This window comes from Lepidochelys kempii, chromosome 6 (genome assembly GCF_965140265.1).
Source record: "Lepidochelys kempii isolate rLepKem1 chromosome 6, rLepKem1.hap2, whole genome shotgun sequence".
Taxonomy (NCBI): domain Eukaryota; kingdom Metazoa; phylum Chordata; order Testudines; family Cheloniidae; genus Lepidochelys; species Lepidochelys kempii.
In genome coordinates, this window is record NC_133261.1 from 132019905 (window position 1) to 132036959 (window position 17055).

Sequence of the window (17055 nt, forward strand, 5' to 3'; positions counted from 1 at the left end):
AAGAGAAGAGTTAACTGGCTCAATGGCAGTCTGTGGAAGGGACCTCTGATTTTTGCTCCCCAAGCTAGCCAGTGCTGGGAGAACTGCAAAGGTGAATCTCACCCCAGTCTACCAGTGAAGGCTGCTACCCAAAGTCATGAAACTACAGCCCCATTCCACTGCATCTTCTCCCCTCTCCTTGCGGGAGATGCTCAGGGTAGGAAACAACGGCACTGGAGGGTGGTATTATGAGACAGGGTTTTGCAGGGGAGGAACTGGAGGGAGGTTGGGACAAACTGCAATAAAGGGTGGGATGGGAGAAAACAGTATTTCTACCTGGGACCCCCTTACTGTTTTGTCCCATTCACAGTCTCCTTTCTCACATTCCAATCTCTCACTAGTGACTTCCACCCACTCAAGGCCCCCACACTCACGCACACCAATCCACCATATTCACACCTTCATTTGCCAGCTCACCCCATTCTCCCACAATCAACCCTCCCGACCCACTTCTGGGTCAGAGCTCCCCACGTTCTCTTGAGCTTCCTCCAATCAAACCTCACTGCTCAGAAACCCCTTACTCCCCAACCTACCCACCCCACCCACAGGCTCAAAAGCACCTTCCCATCAAACCCAGCAAGCTCAGAACCCCTCCTCCCTTAGCCCAAAAACACCACCTTTATGGGTTAAACATGGGGACCAACCAGTGGATTTTTCAGAGCCACAGGAAGATAAGTAGAGAGCTAGGATTAATTTGAATATGGGGTACCTTGGCATGCATCTGTGCCTGTTCACTAGTGACCCTTTGTCTGGGGTGTTTTTTTTTGTTTTGTTTTTGTTTGTTTGTTTTTTTAAGATCTTGGGAATAAAAGATGCAAACTGAGACAGCCGCCCCACTGCCACCCCAGCTTCAGTGACCCCTAGTTTGGTAGGTATATTTATGGATTGCTTTCATCTCTAATTTAATGTACGGATTTTCTTTCTTTTTATACATGAGTTTGTGATTTTCAGAGCATGAAACCCCACTGGATAAAAATTTTTAAAAATGATCATTTCTTAATATAAAATAAAGCTTTAACTTAACTGTATTGAAGATACATTACAATTTTCCATACAATGTGTGTTTGTCCATCCCCTTAGGAGAGCCAAATCAGGCATGATCTATACCTACTCTCTTATATGGATTCTGTATTACAGCTGTGTTAACATCATAATGGCTCCACATTATGGAGTGACACAATACAGCGGAATGACTCCAGAGATGACACCCTAATTCATACGTTAGATCAGGTTTTCTCATTTCAGTCCATGGAAACTTAAGCATATGTCAAGGGCTGCATCAGTGACAGTGCACTTCAGCAAACTTTACAGGTGAAAAGAGTCTGAAGAAGAGATTGCTGGAAGTTAAATAGAGTCTCAGTAATCAAGTGCTATTTTCTATAAAACCATTAAATAAAAATAAAGGATTAATTATTTAAGTCCTACATTAAGGGCAGCACTGTGGTTTCACCTTGGACAAAACCAAAGAAAAAGTTCAGGCTGTGTAAATGTCTAACTCATGCCATGGTACTATAATGGAGAATGTCAACAGCATGATTTGAGAACCTCAAAATAGGTAAGTAAAATGAGCCTATGCCCAGGGCACGGACAGCGTCCTTCAATACTGACTTTCATTGCTTTAGTTAGTTTCTACCAGACACATATCATCTTAACGGAGTCTTTTGGTATCCATGACTTGGTCACAAAGAGTACAGCAGTGAACATATATATATTTTTTCTTCTACACCTGAGGTTTTAAAGGGGGTTGGGTTTGGTGTGTGTGTGTTTGGGGTGGGGGGGGTTGTTTTTTGTTTGTTTGCTTATAAAATGTATATTCTAGCATCTTTTTAAAGTATGTAAAATCACATTTAAATCCAACCTCTTCCTGGTCTGACTCCTTATCATTGACATTTAATTCTGAAAGATCAACTGCAAGTTTCTTGTCTTTTTCACTCTTCCAAATATCCTCAGACTCTTCATTTTTCTGTCCCGCTGTGTTTAACTCAGATTTATCAGGCAACGGGCTTGCCCCCCTTGGTATTGGGGGGACAGGTTTGGTCCCATTCAATCCTCTCCGTGAAGCTGGCGATCTCACCAAGGCTGGTTTAAGCTGAATTGGAGAATGCTTTTCTTGTGCATTTTCCCCTGCGTAAGATACAGAGAGACGTCACCATTTCAGAAGAACAGTAGAACACATCACTCAATAGTAGAAAATACATATTCAATTTTCAAGAAACATAGCAAAAATATTTTTAGAAGAGCTGATTTTCCCCTCACTGAAGGGGCGCACTTGTGACACAATGTTTAGTCATGTAAATATTTTAAGGGTACCTTTGGTTGAAGCAGCTCATTTTTCATGAGGAAATTCTACCCTGTAATTTTGTTGCACACGGAATATGCCAATAAATAGCTCATGACACAGGTGAGGTACAGAAACCCAATGACACCAATAAGATGCATACATTTGTTTAGGCCTGTCCTTCGAGATTTCATAATTCTATTTATTGATATACAGTAAACCCTACTAAATCATACTTGTTTGTTCACATGCTTTATAACCTTCACATAAAATTGGCCATATCTAACTGCCTCTCTGGGGGAAAAAAAAGTCTCACATTACTAAGATGTCATCATTTCTACAAAATATGCTAAAGTATGTCAGCATACCATGAAGTAGCCAATAATTAATACTAAATTGTAGTTAACAAAATTAATTGAAGTACATTCTGTGATGCATAATCCTCACTTTTTTATTCCAGGTTTTCAATTACTTGAAAGTTTGCAAAATTCAGTAACTCACAATGGGTTTTGAGTGTGAATTCCTGAATTAAAACTATACATGTGGAGAAAAATAATAATGCTCGCATGACTAATTTTTTTTAATATAATAGCATGCTGTTCTTTTTCTTCAACTTCTATACAACTTTACCTGATAAAAGATATTTCATTGATTATTCAAAAGCTATTTTTAAAAGATTAACAGTAATAGGTACTTTCTGTTTTTAAAAAATCCAGCCTTCTTCACTTTTCTAGAACAGCTACCAAAAGCAGTTTTTATTTCAAACAATAGAGAGTGGGAAGAGTGTATGCATATAGAATACCTGGCTGGTGTCTTACAAAATTTGTCTTTACTAATGAGAAGACTTAATATAACTCAAGAAGATACTTGTCAAAGAAACTAGCTTTCTTCAAAACTTACAGATCATCCAATTATCGATTGTTAGGTACATTACTTATGATTAGGGCACTAACAAATTCACAGCCATGAAAAACATGTCACGGACCGTGAAATCTAGTCTCCCCCTGTGAAATCTGTACCGTATAGGGTAAAAGCACATAAAGGACCAGATTTCACAGGGTGAGACCAGTGTCTCTCAAATTGGGGGTCCAGACCCAAAAGGGAGTTGCACAGAGGTCACAAAGGGGGGTCACAGTATTGCCATATTTTAAGGGGGGTCATAGTATTGTCACCCTTACTTCTGAGCTGTCTTCAGAACTGTGTGGCCAGAGAGCGAAGCTGCTGGCCAGGTGCCAGCTCTGCAGGAAGCAATGTAAAAGTAAGGGTAGCAGTTCCGCAACACCCCCCACCCCCAACTCCTGTTTGGGCCAGGACCCTAAAATTACAACACCCTGAAATTTCAGATTTAAATAGCTGAAATCATGAAATTGACAATTTTTAAAATCCTCTGACTGTGAAATTGACCAAAATGGACCGTGAATTTGACATGACCCTACTTACATGTGAAAGGTCATACAGAACGGCCAAAGGTAAGCCTTTGATATTTTAGTTATGCATCCATATTTTTCAATATTGTATTTTACTTTGTTTTACAAAAATATGTTAAGTGATACTATATTGAACATCTTCTGGTTCCTTACTCAGGTATTTTCATTGCTTGCCAACTTTCTAGCATCTTTGCCCTACACTCTGCCATTACAGTAACCTTATTACACTGGCAGCGGCTTACAAAAGTGTTTCACATTTGTCCAGGATACTTTCTCTTAGGAGATGTAAATTGGTCTATTTTACATATGTTTTGAGGGAACAAAATGTACACATTAAATAGTACTCTAGATTTATCTTTCTGAATCCAGAATAAGTAAAAGTTGTCTGGTTCCAAGATAAATGCTGTGGAAACTGCTTCGCTAAGAAGACTATTCTAGTGAAAGAACAAATGGCACAACTACTGCAAACAACAGGCTAGGCATGCAAAAAGTCAGCTATTAATAGTTGTGCTCCATCAGGAGAGTCACTTTAGGAGGAAAACTGCCAAATAACTGACTTAGGGCTTTTCTACAAAAGAAAGCTGCACTGGTTGAACTTAAACGTGTGATTTTTAACTTGATTTAGTTAAACCTCTGCAAAAAGCTGTGTGGATCACTCTTGGTTCGGTTTTAAGCAGGAGCGTTTTGTTTTAGCTTAAATACATTAAGGCTATACCTACACTACACAGCTTTTAGTGACGTGGCTGTGGAGCTACAGCCATGCCGCTAAAAGTCGGGCAGCACAGCTCCTGTTTATCAGCTCTCCTGCCGACAAAACTCTTCTACCCCCAATGAGCGGCATTTGCATCGTCGGCTGGAGAAAGCTCCTGTCGACAACGCGCTGTTCACGGTGGTGCTTGCCACTGGCAAAACTTGTGTCTTTCAGAGGGGGCTTAACACTTCACACTTAACACTTCTACACTGGCAACTGAACAACAAAAACTTTTGTCTTTCAGAGGCATTTAAAAAAAATCAAAGCTGAAAGATAAAAGTTTTGCCATGTAGCTAAAAGCTGTGTAGTGTAGACATAGCCTAAGAATCAGCGTAAGGGCTTGTCTACATGGGCACTTTACAGCGCTGCAACTTTCTCGCTCAGGGGTGTGAAAACACACACCCGAGTGCTGCAACTTTCAGCGCTGTAACACGCCAGTACAGACGGTGCAGCAGAGCTGGGAGCTGCACCCCTTGTGGAGGTGGGGCTTTTAGAGGGCTGGCAGCACCGTGACCACACAAGCCGTGTTAAAGCGTTGCCGCGGCAGCGCTTTAATGTTGCCAGTGAAGACGTGCCCTAAGAAACTGAAATAAGCTGCCCTTAAACTAAGAGTATCTCAACAAAGGTTTAACTAAATCAATTTAAAAACAACTTCAGTTTAAGCCAGTGCAACTTCCTTGCATAGACAAGGTCTTACACTGAGCGTTAATGGCAATGACTGATGTTGAAACTGGAATGGAATTAGCATAAAAATTCCCATTATAAGTACATTTGGCCTTAGATAGATTTTAAATAGGTGTGAAACTGTGAGGACTGGTCATTTAATACAGAAGTTTCCAAATAAAGGTTAAAAGGGAAAAAAGGCAAAACGCAATGAGTATCATTTTCTTGTATATTCATTCATGAAGGTATTTTATTGCATTTAAGTCTTTTAGATTGTTTTTCTTTACAAGTGCTATCTTCTTTTAATCAGAAGACAGATGGTACACTAGGGCATGGCTACACTTGCAGATGTAGAGAGCTTTGAGTTAAACTCGCTTTCGGAGAGAGCAGTAGGGAAAGCACTGCTTCTGTCCACACTGACAGGAACAAGCGCACGGGTGTGGCCACATTTACGGCACTTACAGCAGTATTGGGAGTGGTGCATTATGGGCATCTATCCCACAGAGCACCTCTTCCCATTCTGGCGCTGTGGCTTGTGGAAAGGGGGTGGGAGGGCAGGGCATTCTGGGTCCTGTCCCAAAGCCCCGTGATACATCAGTTCGCATCCCAGCGATCCCTGTGCTTCCGTCCACATTTGGCGCCATCTTTCAAAATTTTTTGTACTGCGCACTCTGTCTTCCCTGTCGGCCTGCGGGAATGGAGCCCGAACTGCTGAGGAGTACGCTGACGAGTTTCGCCAGCATGTCACGTTTGGCAATCAAGTTATTCCTTATGATCCAAAGTGACAGTGAGGACTCCAACGATATCGACTCGAGTAACTCATATGACGCAAGTTTGTTTGGGGCATTCACGGACATGCTCACCACCATGGAATGCTGCTTTTGGGCTCAGGAAAAAAGCACTGAGTGGTGGGATCACATCGTCATGCAAGCCTGCGATGACAAGCAGTGGCTGCAGAACTTTCAGATGAGAAAAGCCACTTTCATGGGACTGTGTGAGGAGCCCGCCCCCATCCTGTAGCACAAGGACACGAGATTGAGAGCTGCCCTGCCAGTGGAGAAGCGGGTGGCTATTGCAATCTGGAAGCTGGCAACTCCAGACAGCTACTGATCGGTCACTAACCAGTTTGGAATGGGGAAGTCGACCGTTGGAATCATATTGATGCAAGTTTGCAGGGCCATTAAGCGCATCCTGCTCAGAAGAACAGTGACTCTGGGTAACGTGCATGACTTTGTGGCTGGCTTTGCACAAATGGGTTTCCCTAACTGCAGAGGGGCGATAGATGGTATGCATATTCCAATTCTGGCACCAGCCCACCTCACCTCCGAGTATGTTAATCGGAAGGGGTATTTCTTCATGGTTCTCCAGGCGCTTGTGGATCACCGTGGGCATTTCATTGACTAACACAGGCTGGCCCAGAAAGGTGCATGATGCACGCATCTTTCGGAACACTGGCCTGTTCAGGGAGCTGCAAGCCAGGACTTTTTTCCCCAGACCAGAAGATCACCGTAGGGGAAGTCAAAATGCCCACTGTGATCCTTGGAGACCCTGCTTACCCTTTAATGCCGTGGCTCATGAAACCCTACACAGGGAGCCTTGACAGCAGCAAGGAGCAGTCAAACAGGCTGAGCCGGCACAGAATGACTGTGGAGTGTGCTTCTGGCCGTTTAAAGGACCGCTGGCGCTCATGGTATGGGAAGCTGGACCTGGCCGACGACAGCATCCCTGCGGTTATATCCATGTGCTGTATCTCCATAACATTTGTGAAGGGAAGGGTGAATGATTCACTCAGGCATGGAACTCAGAGGTTCAACATCTGGAGGCTGAATTTGAAGAGCCAGAGAGCAGGGCTATTACAGGGGCCCAGAGCAGGGCTGCAAGGGTTAGGGATGCCTTGATGGAGCAATTTGAGGCTGAAAGTGACCAGTAATGTCTAGTGCCCTGCATGAGAGTGAAGTGTAGTGGTTCCAATGTTAGTAGGAATCTGTGTTTGCTACACTGACTTGCAGTGCCTGTTTCTTTCCTGGGCTAAGGTATCTTTTACTTTATGCAATAATAAAGAATGTTTTCAAAGCCAAAAAATCCATTTATTGAAAAGAAACAACTACTTGGGAAACAGAAAGGGCAAGTGGGTGGGGTGGGGAACCGTAAAAATCACAGATTTGCGTATGTCCTGTTATCATACTCAGCCTTCCTGTCTGGATTGCTGTGCTGCACTTCAAGATGGCTATACTGCATGGTGATGGGGGTTGAGTGCAGTGGGTAAGGATCATAGTTTTCAGGGCTGGGTGGTGAAGCTACAGCTGTTGGAGGCAGGTGGTGGCGATAAGAACCCAGATGTTGGGGAAAGTGGGTTAGAGGTGACATTGGGGCACAAGGGAAAGTTTTGGGACAAGGGCGGCGGCGGCGGGGGGGGAGGGGCACGGTAGTGCTATGCCTGGATGGCTACGAGTGCCTGGGTCGAGTCCGCTTGGTGTGCCATGATGCTTATCAGCTGATCCGTGCTTTGCTGCCAGAGCTCCTCATCCTGCTGGCGGATCCTCCTTGCACTGTCCCACCACTCCTGCACTTTTCAATTTTCATTACTTGAACGCTGCATTAGTTCATGCAACACGTCTTCCTTGCTTCTACGTGGCCTCTTTCTGATTCTTTGGAGTCTTTCAGCCAGTGGTAACACGGACAGCTGAGATCTCAAGGTTTCATCTGTAAAGGCAAAATGCAACACTTAGAGGCAGCATTGTTCACACCAGACAGAGCAACGATTCCCCCGTACTTAAGGGCAAGCACAGTCTACACAAGAGCATAATTTGCCCGTCCCAAAGCGAGCGCACACAACCCACAGGAGCCCAAAAATGGTGAGTAAGCACAGGGTCAAGCGTGACTGATTGTTTCACAGCTGTACTGTCCTCTGGGTTTCCGTGCCTTAGGGAGAGCCAACAGTGGCAGGGGGCCCCCTATACTGAACACTATCCCCACATTTTCCACAGGAGTTCATCCTGGAAGATCTCGCTGCTGAGGGTGACCTGGGAAGCAAAGGAGGGTCTTCTACTGCAATGCAGCTTCCGCCCTGGCCCATATGCAGGTTGCCTGTGTGCAGCAATGGTCCCCACGCCCCTCACGGCACAGTGGCATGGACAAGTTAGCCTTACTGGGACAAGGAACACGGTGGCTCTCCTGAGAAACCTGTGCAAGCACATTGCCCAAGTTCTGGATGAGACCTTTGAAGAGATCACTGAGGCCAATTACCACGATGTAAAAGAGCACATTAATGCCCTATTCCGCATCTAGGCATGCATGCAGTCCACACTCTCCTCACCCCAAGAGCCCACACCAAGTAACTTCCTTCCCAAAATAAAAGCTGCTTACCGGGAACCTCCTCTGGTGTTTGTCCTTCCCCAAGCACCGGCCGCCGCAACTGGCTACCTTCCTCCTGGCTTGAGAACAGCTCCTGGCTGCATGCATCTAGGGATTCCGGGGTGTCTTCCTCCGCCTCAGCACCCTCGCTCCCGCTTTGCTGCTGCTCTTCCTCCTCTTCCCGCCTTGTTGAACTGGGCTCTGAAGTGTCCATGGTGGTACTCGGAGTGGAGGTGAGGTCAGTCCCAAGTATCGCATCCAGCTTTTTACAGAAACGGCAGTTCGCAGGGGCAGCACCGGAGCGGTTGTTTGCCTCGAGGGCTTTGCAGTAGGCATTCCGCAGCTCCTTCACTTTAACCCTGAACTGCAGTGTCTCGGTCATGGCCCCTTTCCAGCATGTCCCTTGATATCTGCCTGAAGGAATCTTCATTCCTATGGCTGGAGCACAGCTGGGACTGGACAGCTTCCTCCCCACAAACAATGAGGTCCAGCACCTTGCCATTGCTCCATACTGGGGATGGCCTGGCTCGTGGAGGCATGGTCACCCAGAAAGATTTGCAAAGAGCACTCCACGCCTGGCTGAGCAAACAGGAAGGGGATTTTCAAAATTCCTAGAGAATTTAAAGGGCGGGTCTGATGGTTGGTCACCTGAGGGCAGGGCAGTAGAGTTCAAAGTGATGACCAGAGTGGCTAGAATAGGCATTGTGGGACACTTCTGGATGCCGATCAGAGCGCATGACCAAGGCGTCCACACTGGCGCTGCGGCGCTCCAGTGGGGGCACACAAAACGTTATTCCACTTGCCGAGCTGGAGTACTAGGAGGGACCAGCCGCAGAGTCAGAGCGCTGTACGTGCCTTGCCAGTGTGGATGGGTAGTGAGCTAGGGCACCCGGGGCTCCTTTACTGCACTGTAACTCGCAAGTGTAGCCAAGCTCTTAAGTGTGTTCCAACTGAGACAATTCTTGCCTAGTACATTACATATTTGTGCACTTATCTAGAGTATAAAAGCAAAAACAGATTAATCTAACTGCAAATATATTTTTTTAAATGTATAAACAAAAGAGCCGAATTTTCAAAAGCTGGGTCTTGACCATGTGCCCACAACAGTGCATATGCAAAACCCGCTTTACAGGCGCACGCAGGATAAGTGCACATTTCCCAATGCATTCACACAGATGCAGGTTTTGCGTACACTTTTTTGAAGGCCACTTTCAAAGTGTGACCATAAACTTTTATTTTTCTGCAATATTTTTACCTGCATTGTCTCCTGACTTTTGATTGAGAAGCTTCTGAGGACTGGGCTTGGACAACCCTTCAAAGCTTTTAAGAGGCCAGGAATTTGAAAAGTTAACAGCATGATCTTGAGACTTCTTTGGAGATTCAGCAGGAGGGGAGGTGTGCTTTGGACTGTTTCTAGGTGATGAGAGTGGATAAGATGGAAGAATGAAGGCCCCTTGGCTTGTGTTAGAACTTGGAAAGGACAAAGTACGCTCTGCTGGACTGCAAAAAGTTCGTTGGGTCTTGGTAAAATTTAGGCTGGCACAAACTGATATTAGAAGGAATGAAAAGATATTATTTATACTAATTAACCTCTTTAACAACCAACAACATTTTAATTTTACTTCTCTTTCTAGCCAACTTGTCCTTCAATTAGGCTTTAAAATACTCTGAAAAAAACTAATTTTAGGAGGAATCAAGCATTATTTTGTTAAGGACTTGTCTACATATTAGAGTTAATCCAGAATAAGGTAGGGTGTGAATTTGAAGTGGATTAACTATTCCTGAATAACGCCACATGTGAATGCTCTTATTCCAAAGAGAGAGTGCTTTATTTCAAGTTGGTTTACCCAAAATGGATTAAGCCAATTCAGAATAAAGGCACTTTTATTCCGGAATAAGAGCATCCCCACTTGGAGGTGATCATTAACAGCTATTCCAGAATTATTCTCCATGTAGACAAACCCACAGTTGATAATCAAGTCCATGACAATCACCATCTTTAAAGTATCAGTCTAAAACAGTCAAAATGCTAGATTCAATAGGATACCATTAAGAAGACAGTGGCATTTAATTCTGGTTGGGTATACTATTACAGCAATAATTTGTAGCAAAATAATACATTTACCCAAACTATTATAAGTGAAGGTCAGAGCTTTACTTGAGCGAGAGATGCAAGCTAATAGAGCAGTGGTTCCCAAACTTGTTCTGCTGCTTGTCCAGGGAAAGCCCCTGCCGGGCGGGGCCAGTTTGTTTACCTGCCACGGGTCGGCAGGTTCAGCTGATCGCGGCTCCCACTGGCCACGGTTCTTTGCTCCAGGCCAATGGGAGCTACTGGAAGCGGTGGCCAGTACATCCTCAGCCTGCGCCGCTTCCAGCAGCTCCCACTGGCCTGGAGCAGCGAACCGCAGCCACTCGGAGCCGCAATCAGCCGAACCTGCGGACATGCAGGTAAACAATCTGGCCCGGTCCGGCAGGGGCTTTCCCTGCACAAGCGGCGGAACAAGTTTGGGAACCACTGTAATAGATGAATTGTTCATACCATCTAATTTCATGTGTTTAGTACAAGCTACCTGGTGTCTCAAAAATTCTACTTCCATGTTTGTGTTTGGTTATACTTTGACTATAAGCTATTTGTTTTTTCATCTCATCTATGTTCTTTTACTAAACACAGAAAATTGCCAGATCATATTTCATCCACCTAAAAATAAAATATTTACTAAGAGACCTGACACAGGACAACAACATAATGCTCTCAAAGGGGCGTGCACAAATGTGGAGTACGATTATAGTCCATGTACCTTTATCTTGCCGATGGTTATTTAATCCTAAAAGTTGTAAATCAGAACCCACACTACCACTCTTTCCACGTATCTGTGAGTATCCAAGTTGTCCACATTTTCCTGAAATATGTGGCTGATGAGAGCCCACAACACCTTACAAAAGGAAAAAAAAAAATATCAGCAAGTACCTCCATATGCAGTTTAAAAACACAATTAAAACTGAAACACAAACTTAAAACCCTTTTTGAATAGTTATAAAAATAATATATTAACAGTGAGTAAAAACTCTTTTTTAATTTGGATAATAAAACCTAAATGAAAAGTTTGAAAGTTTTCAGTGCTGCACTCATGAGTTTCTAAGCAACCTTATAATGTTCTTCATGCACATAAGCTAGAATAATGGCTGGCATTCATGCAAAGAAGCCTGTGGTTCTACCAAGGCATATTACCAACAATGGGATTTGTAGTAGGTGAAACAAAAACCAAACAAGTAATTTCTTCTTGGAATATGGAAAAATAAAGGGGAGAAAAATGCCTTAAAAACAAAAAAATATGAAGTTTTTCTTTAAAATGACATCATTCTTAACAGAATAGTTAATACGCTTGGAATTCCAAATATGTCAATGCTTCCCAACCGGGGCTGAATATAAACAGTGCACTGCCAAGAAAAGGGAATGAAACAAGTTTGGTCTTGCCCAGTGTCTCCACGTGCCTTTTCACTATTAGAATACAAAAGATAGCTATCGTAAGTTAAGCATTGCACTGAATGCCCAATCTTTTATAGAATTGATCTTTAAAAAGGTTCCCAATTATTTTAAAAGGGGAAAAAAAATCTCATTCTTCAAAACCGTTCTCAAAAGTCACTTTTCACCACCAAAAACTATTCAGGCACTTTCTAGTTTTATGTCTATCGCCGACCAATTATTAAAAAACACAACAGAAAAGGGAAAATGTGAACATACGCAATAGAAAACCATTTCACTACTGACAAAAACATATTTCTGAAAAGGATACATTATATAAATGTAGCCATTGCGGCATGTTGCCAAATTTATAGTTCAGTGCTCTGTTTATTAAGGTTACTATTCAATAGGGTCTTTGCTAGAACAGTTTCCATGGCAATAAATCACTATTTTCCTCAAACTGTTCCATTGCTCTTCCATTTACTATTCAATCTGAAGTTTGAACTGTATTTTACACAATGCACAAGAACTCTGGTCAAAACTGTTTCCTTGCTGATCTACATAGAAATTGTGATACAGCATTTTTTCTACATTTTAAAATCAGGAGGAAGGTCTTGACTCAAGGTCACCCTGAAATTGTGTCATTCATTTTAGCTGTTAAAAGACTGAACTATTTCCTATTAATCATTTCTTAAATGGCCAAATTAAATTGCATACTTTGAAACTAAGGGCATGCGTACACACAAAAGCTAAACTGATTCAACAAAAGGTGTGATGTTAAATAAATTTAGATAAACCAGTGCAAATTTCTGTGTAGACCAGGATTAAGAATCTGATTGTAGTTCTTGTAAATCAGCACAGTGCCCATGATTTCAATACAGCTATGCCAATTTATTGCAGCTGAGGAAATAACTCTGCTTTTATTTACTCAATACTGGAGCCTTCCTGTTTAAAAAAACAAAAATCACCAAATGATTAAAAATTCTCAGAATGCTGTAAATGAGCACAGATGTCTTACCAAGTTTTCCTAAATGTACCTGATCACTAACAGATCTTCTGCTTATTTAAACACAATTATCTACAATGATACTTACCAGGACAAACAGGAGAATGCTCAGAGTTAAGATCTAGACTATTCTGAAATAAATTCCTTGAAGCTTTTTTTCTGCTAAAAAATAAATCATCACTGACTGGCATTCCTTGAGAAGATCTTAATTTTGGAGAATGAAGGAAATCATTGTATGGACAGAACTGTAAGAAAACGGAAAATGTAAAGAAACATTTATTCATATTAATAATGTGCCCAATTTTTTTCTTTATAAACAGTGGAATCCATAATGAATTACTGTAACACGACATTTAGAAGCCACCCTCAAATAATAACTGTCTTCATTTAGGATCTGCACCATTGCCAAGCTAGACACAGAGGACGTATTTTACTAGAAACTGTGGTGTCAGATGGAGGCGAACAGCACTGAAACCAGCAGCCACTGCTGCAGTTCACAAAGGGGGCAGGACAGGACAGGAATCAGAATCTTACCCTGGATACTCTCAATGTACAACTGTGGAACAGTGTTTGCATGCAATTTACAACTTCCTGTACCCACGGAAATTCATCTGGCCCATAATGTGTACATTCAAGAACTAGCTATGCTGAATGAAAAGGGGGAAAAAAAAAAAAAAGACGATCACCTCTGCTCTGACCTTATATGCCACTCTGGTGGTGAACAGGACCCACAGGAACAACATAAGGCTGGCATAAACCACTACCCTCACAAGCCCCAGTGAAAGCAGTATAATTGTGCATGCCGGGGAAGAGAAGGGAAGGGATGCCTCCACAACATACTGACACTTGAAAATTCTGGGCTCTGAGACAGCTCAGAGAGAGCAGTCAGGAAGCTGTCATATAACAGCAAGCTTTGGGATGCTCTAATTTACACCACGGGCTGCACCAGCCTCTAGCCAATCCAGAATCTCTGTGCACACCTCTAAGAGGCGCACCACAGAATCGGACTCAAAGTCACAGCTGATTTCTCTCATTCTGAAACTTGCAAATGTCATTTTTCCAATTACCTTACATTTAAGATAAGCTTTTCTGAAGTTATCCAGATAAGATGATTCATCAGTATAAAAGCAGGGATGAAGCAGGAATAAAATCTTTTATGCAAGTAAAGGTACTTCAATTTGTTTCAGAGTAGCAGCCGTGTTAGTCTGTCTCCACAAAAAGAACAGGAGTACCTGTGGCACCCTAGAGACTAACAAATTTATTTGAGCATAAGCTTTCGTGTGCTACAGCCCACTTCATTGGATGCATGCAGTGGAAAATACAGGAGGGCGATTTTATATACACAGAGAACAAGAAACAATGGGTGTTATCATACACACTATAACGAGAGTGATCAGTTAAGATCCTAATCACATCAGCCACACCATCAGAGGCTCGTTCACCTGTATATCTACCAATGTGATATATGCCATCATGTGCCAGCAATGACCCTCTGCCATGTACACTGGCCAAACTGGACAGTCTCTATGTAAAAGAATAAATGGACAAATCTGATGCTAAGAATTATACCATTCACAAACCAGTCAGAGAACACTTCAATCTCCCTGGTCACTCGATTACAGACCTAAAAGTTGCAATATTACAACAACAAAAACTTCAGAAACAGACTCCAAAGAGAGACTGCTGAATTGGAATTAATTTGCAAACTAGACACCATTAAATTATGCTTGAATAAAGACTGGGAGTGGATGTGTCATTACACAAAGTAAAACTATTTCCCCATGTTTATTTCCCCCCCGCATACTGTTCCTCACACGTTCTTGTCAACTGCTGAAAATGGCCCATCTTGATTATCACTACAAGAGGTTTTTTTTTTCCCTCTCCTGCTGGTAATAGCTCACCTTAACTGATCACTCTTGTTATAGCATGTATCACACCCCCCATTGTTTCATATTCTCTGTGTTTATAAAATCGTCCTACTGTATTTTCCACTGCATGCATTCGATGAAGTAGGTTATAGCCCACGAAAGCTTATGCTCAGATAAATTTGTTAGTCTTTAAGGTGCCACAAGTACTCCTGTTCTTTTTTCAATCTGTTTTAGAATTTAAATTTTATTTTAAAATTACACAGAAAATCAGAGAGTAGGGATCCAGATGTAATTCCCCACTTTTATTTATTTATTTTTAATACTGATGTTTCAAATCCTGCTTTCCAAGAGTCCTGGCTAAACAGAAGAAATCTCAGATAATCGTTTACTGGAGGACTAGAAGGCTCAAGGGATTGATAAATGGGATATGGAGCCTTTTGCTGGCCTGAATGCAGCACACACTGGTTGCAATATTGCCAATCCAAAAGTGTTATAAATCATAAATCAGAGCACCACACGCACACAATCATGAACCCCTACAATCTAAAGTTGAGCCTCTAAGGATCATATTTTCAAGGTTTCCTCTGCAAGCATAAGGACTAGATCAGGGGTGGCCAACCTGTGGCTCCGGAGCCACATGCGGCTCTTCAGAGGTTAACATGCAGCTGTTTGCATAGGCGCGGACTCCGAGGCTGGAGCTACAGATGCTAACTTTCCAATGTGCTGTGGGGTGCTCACTGCTCAACCCCGGGTCCTGCCACCACTCCACCCCTTCCCACAAGACTCCTGCCCCTCCCCTCGAGCCTGCCATGCCCTCAACTCCTCTCCTCTCCCCAACAGATCCTCCTGCACACTGCAAAACAGCTGATTGCGGCGGGCAGGAGGCATAGGGAGGGAGAGGGAGGTGCTGACTGGCGGGGCTGCTGGTAGGCATGAGGTGCTGGAGGGAGGTAGCAGGTCGGGGGTTGCTGACATATTACTGTGGCTCTTTGGCAATGTTCATTGGTAAATTCTGGCTCCTTCTCAGGCTCAGGTTGGCTACCCCTGGACTAGATTAATTTTTTTTAACAAAGTATGAGATTCTCGTGTAATTTCAGGAGTGGGGGCTTTAGGAAAACACTAAATATGAGAATTGCTATAAAATCACAAGTTGGCAACACAGTGTAGTGATCAAAAGGCAGTCTATATGGAGAATAAGGTGGTCTCAATCCAGTTCCCAGTGGACATGTGTATCACAAAAACTACTGTAACTGGCACCTTTGACTTATCTGCTGAGATGTGCGAATATAGAGACTAAATTATTCACTCAGCCCTGAAGTTCACAGCACTGTTCGGGATGAGATATTTATTAGAGGGGTAGGTACCATCAGAAAGCACTCTATTCAAAGTTTTTTGGATGGAGGACTTCATTCTCCAAGTCCAACAAGCCAGCACCTTTCTCAAGCAATAAGTTCACTTTAGGAACATCTTGACTTTTAATTTCACTGCAAGTATCAGTTTACCCTTGGGTTTGAATTCTGAAAGCAGGAATCTCAACTCAAATTTTTTCAAAAAGTCATAGTGAACACATGGAATTTCAATTAGTCTGATAATTCAACTTCTCTGCAATTTACAGCCTAGAGTATACATTATAACAGACACTGCCTAATAAAATCTTAAAAGGCACATCACTTTGACTGGATAAATGAGCTCAAAATGAAGCTCAAAATAGAGACCTGCAACCAAATACTGCAATGGTCACTATCTAAAACTTTTACATGGAGAAACTGATCTACTGAATACCTAACTATATAAGCTGTAAAACCTTACTACAACTGAACAACAAAAGATGCAGTGTAAACCACAAGACAGTGGCCAATGGTAAAGATTATTAAATGTGTTATGTTGCAAGTACTACTGCTGTAATAATTTGACAGGTTGAAAGTTAGACCATCTTGGCCAGCATACACAAGGACACGTTTTGTCCTCATTTGGACACATACAACTCTACTGAAGGCAAGGGGGGTTCAGAGACATGGCAAAGGACAGATTTTTCTAACAGATCTGCACTAGGAATTATTTTGAGGAAGTTCTATGGCCTGTGTAACACAGGCGGTCAGACTAGATTATCACAATGTTCCCTTCTAGCCTTGGAATCTATTAATTTGGCCCATAATCTTTTCACATAGTGGATGACTGTACCTGAAGTGGTGTAATTATGAGATGT

General features: G+C 42.7%; 2 protein-coding genes across 14 annotated transcripts in view; both read right to left on the reverse strand.

Annotated features, from left to right (window-relative positions):
* The window catches only part of TOGARAM1 (TOG array regulator of axonemal microtubules 1), an 85376-nt gene that overhangs the window by 51557 nt on the left and 16764 nt on the right, over positions 1 to 17055 (reverse strand). For 12 of the 13 annotated variants that reach the window (XR_012159626.1, XR_012159627.1, XR_012159628.1 and 9 more), the window contains exons 2-5: positions 13070 to 13226; positions 11311 to 11445; positions 9768 to 10058; positions 1898 to 2163 (exon numbers count right to left, since the gene is read on the reverse strand). Coding sequence is in view for 10 of the 13 variants with exons in the window: in XM_073350259.1 (XP_073206360.1) it covers positions 1898 to 2163; positions 9768 to 10058; positions 11311 to 11445; positions 13070 to 13226 (849 nt within the window). In the remaining 3 variants the exon portion in view is untranslated. The remainder of the gene's footprint in view (positions 1 to 1897; positions 2164 to 9767; positions 10059 to 11310; positions 11446 to 13069; positions 13227 to 17055) is intronic. The other variant, XM_073350262.1, reaches the window with a different exon arrangement.
* Positions 7224 to 9757, reverse strand: LOC140913568 (uncharacterized). The gene is made up of 2 exons (XM_073350292.1): positions 8525 to 9757; positions 7224 to 7861 (listed from the first exon to the last, which is right to left on the reverse strand). The coding sequence occupies exons 1-2, from the start codon at positions 9012 to 9014 to the stop codon at positions 7731 to 7733; spliced, it is 621 nt and encodes a 206-aa protein (XP_073206393.1). The 5' UTR covers positions 9015 to 9757; the 3' UTR covers positions 7224 to 7730.

Bases quoted from the DNA above. Each gene is read 5' to 3' on its own strand.
- LOC140913568 (XM_073350292.1), bottom strand. From the start codon at position 9,014: ATGGCAAGGTGCTGGACCTCATTGTTTGTGGGGAGGAAGCTGTCCAGT. The intron at 7,862-8,524 runs GTAAGCAGCTTT...TTGCCTTTACAG, and splicing joins AACACCAGAGGAGGTTCCCG to ATGAAACCTTGAGATCTCAG.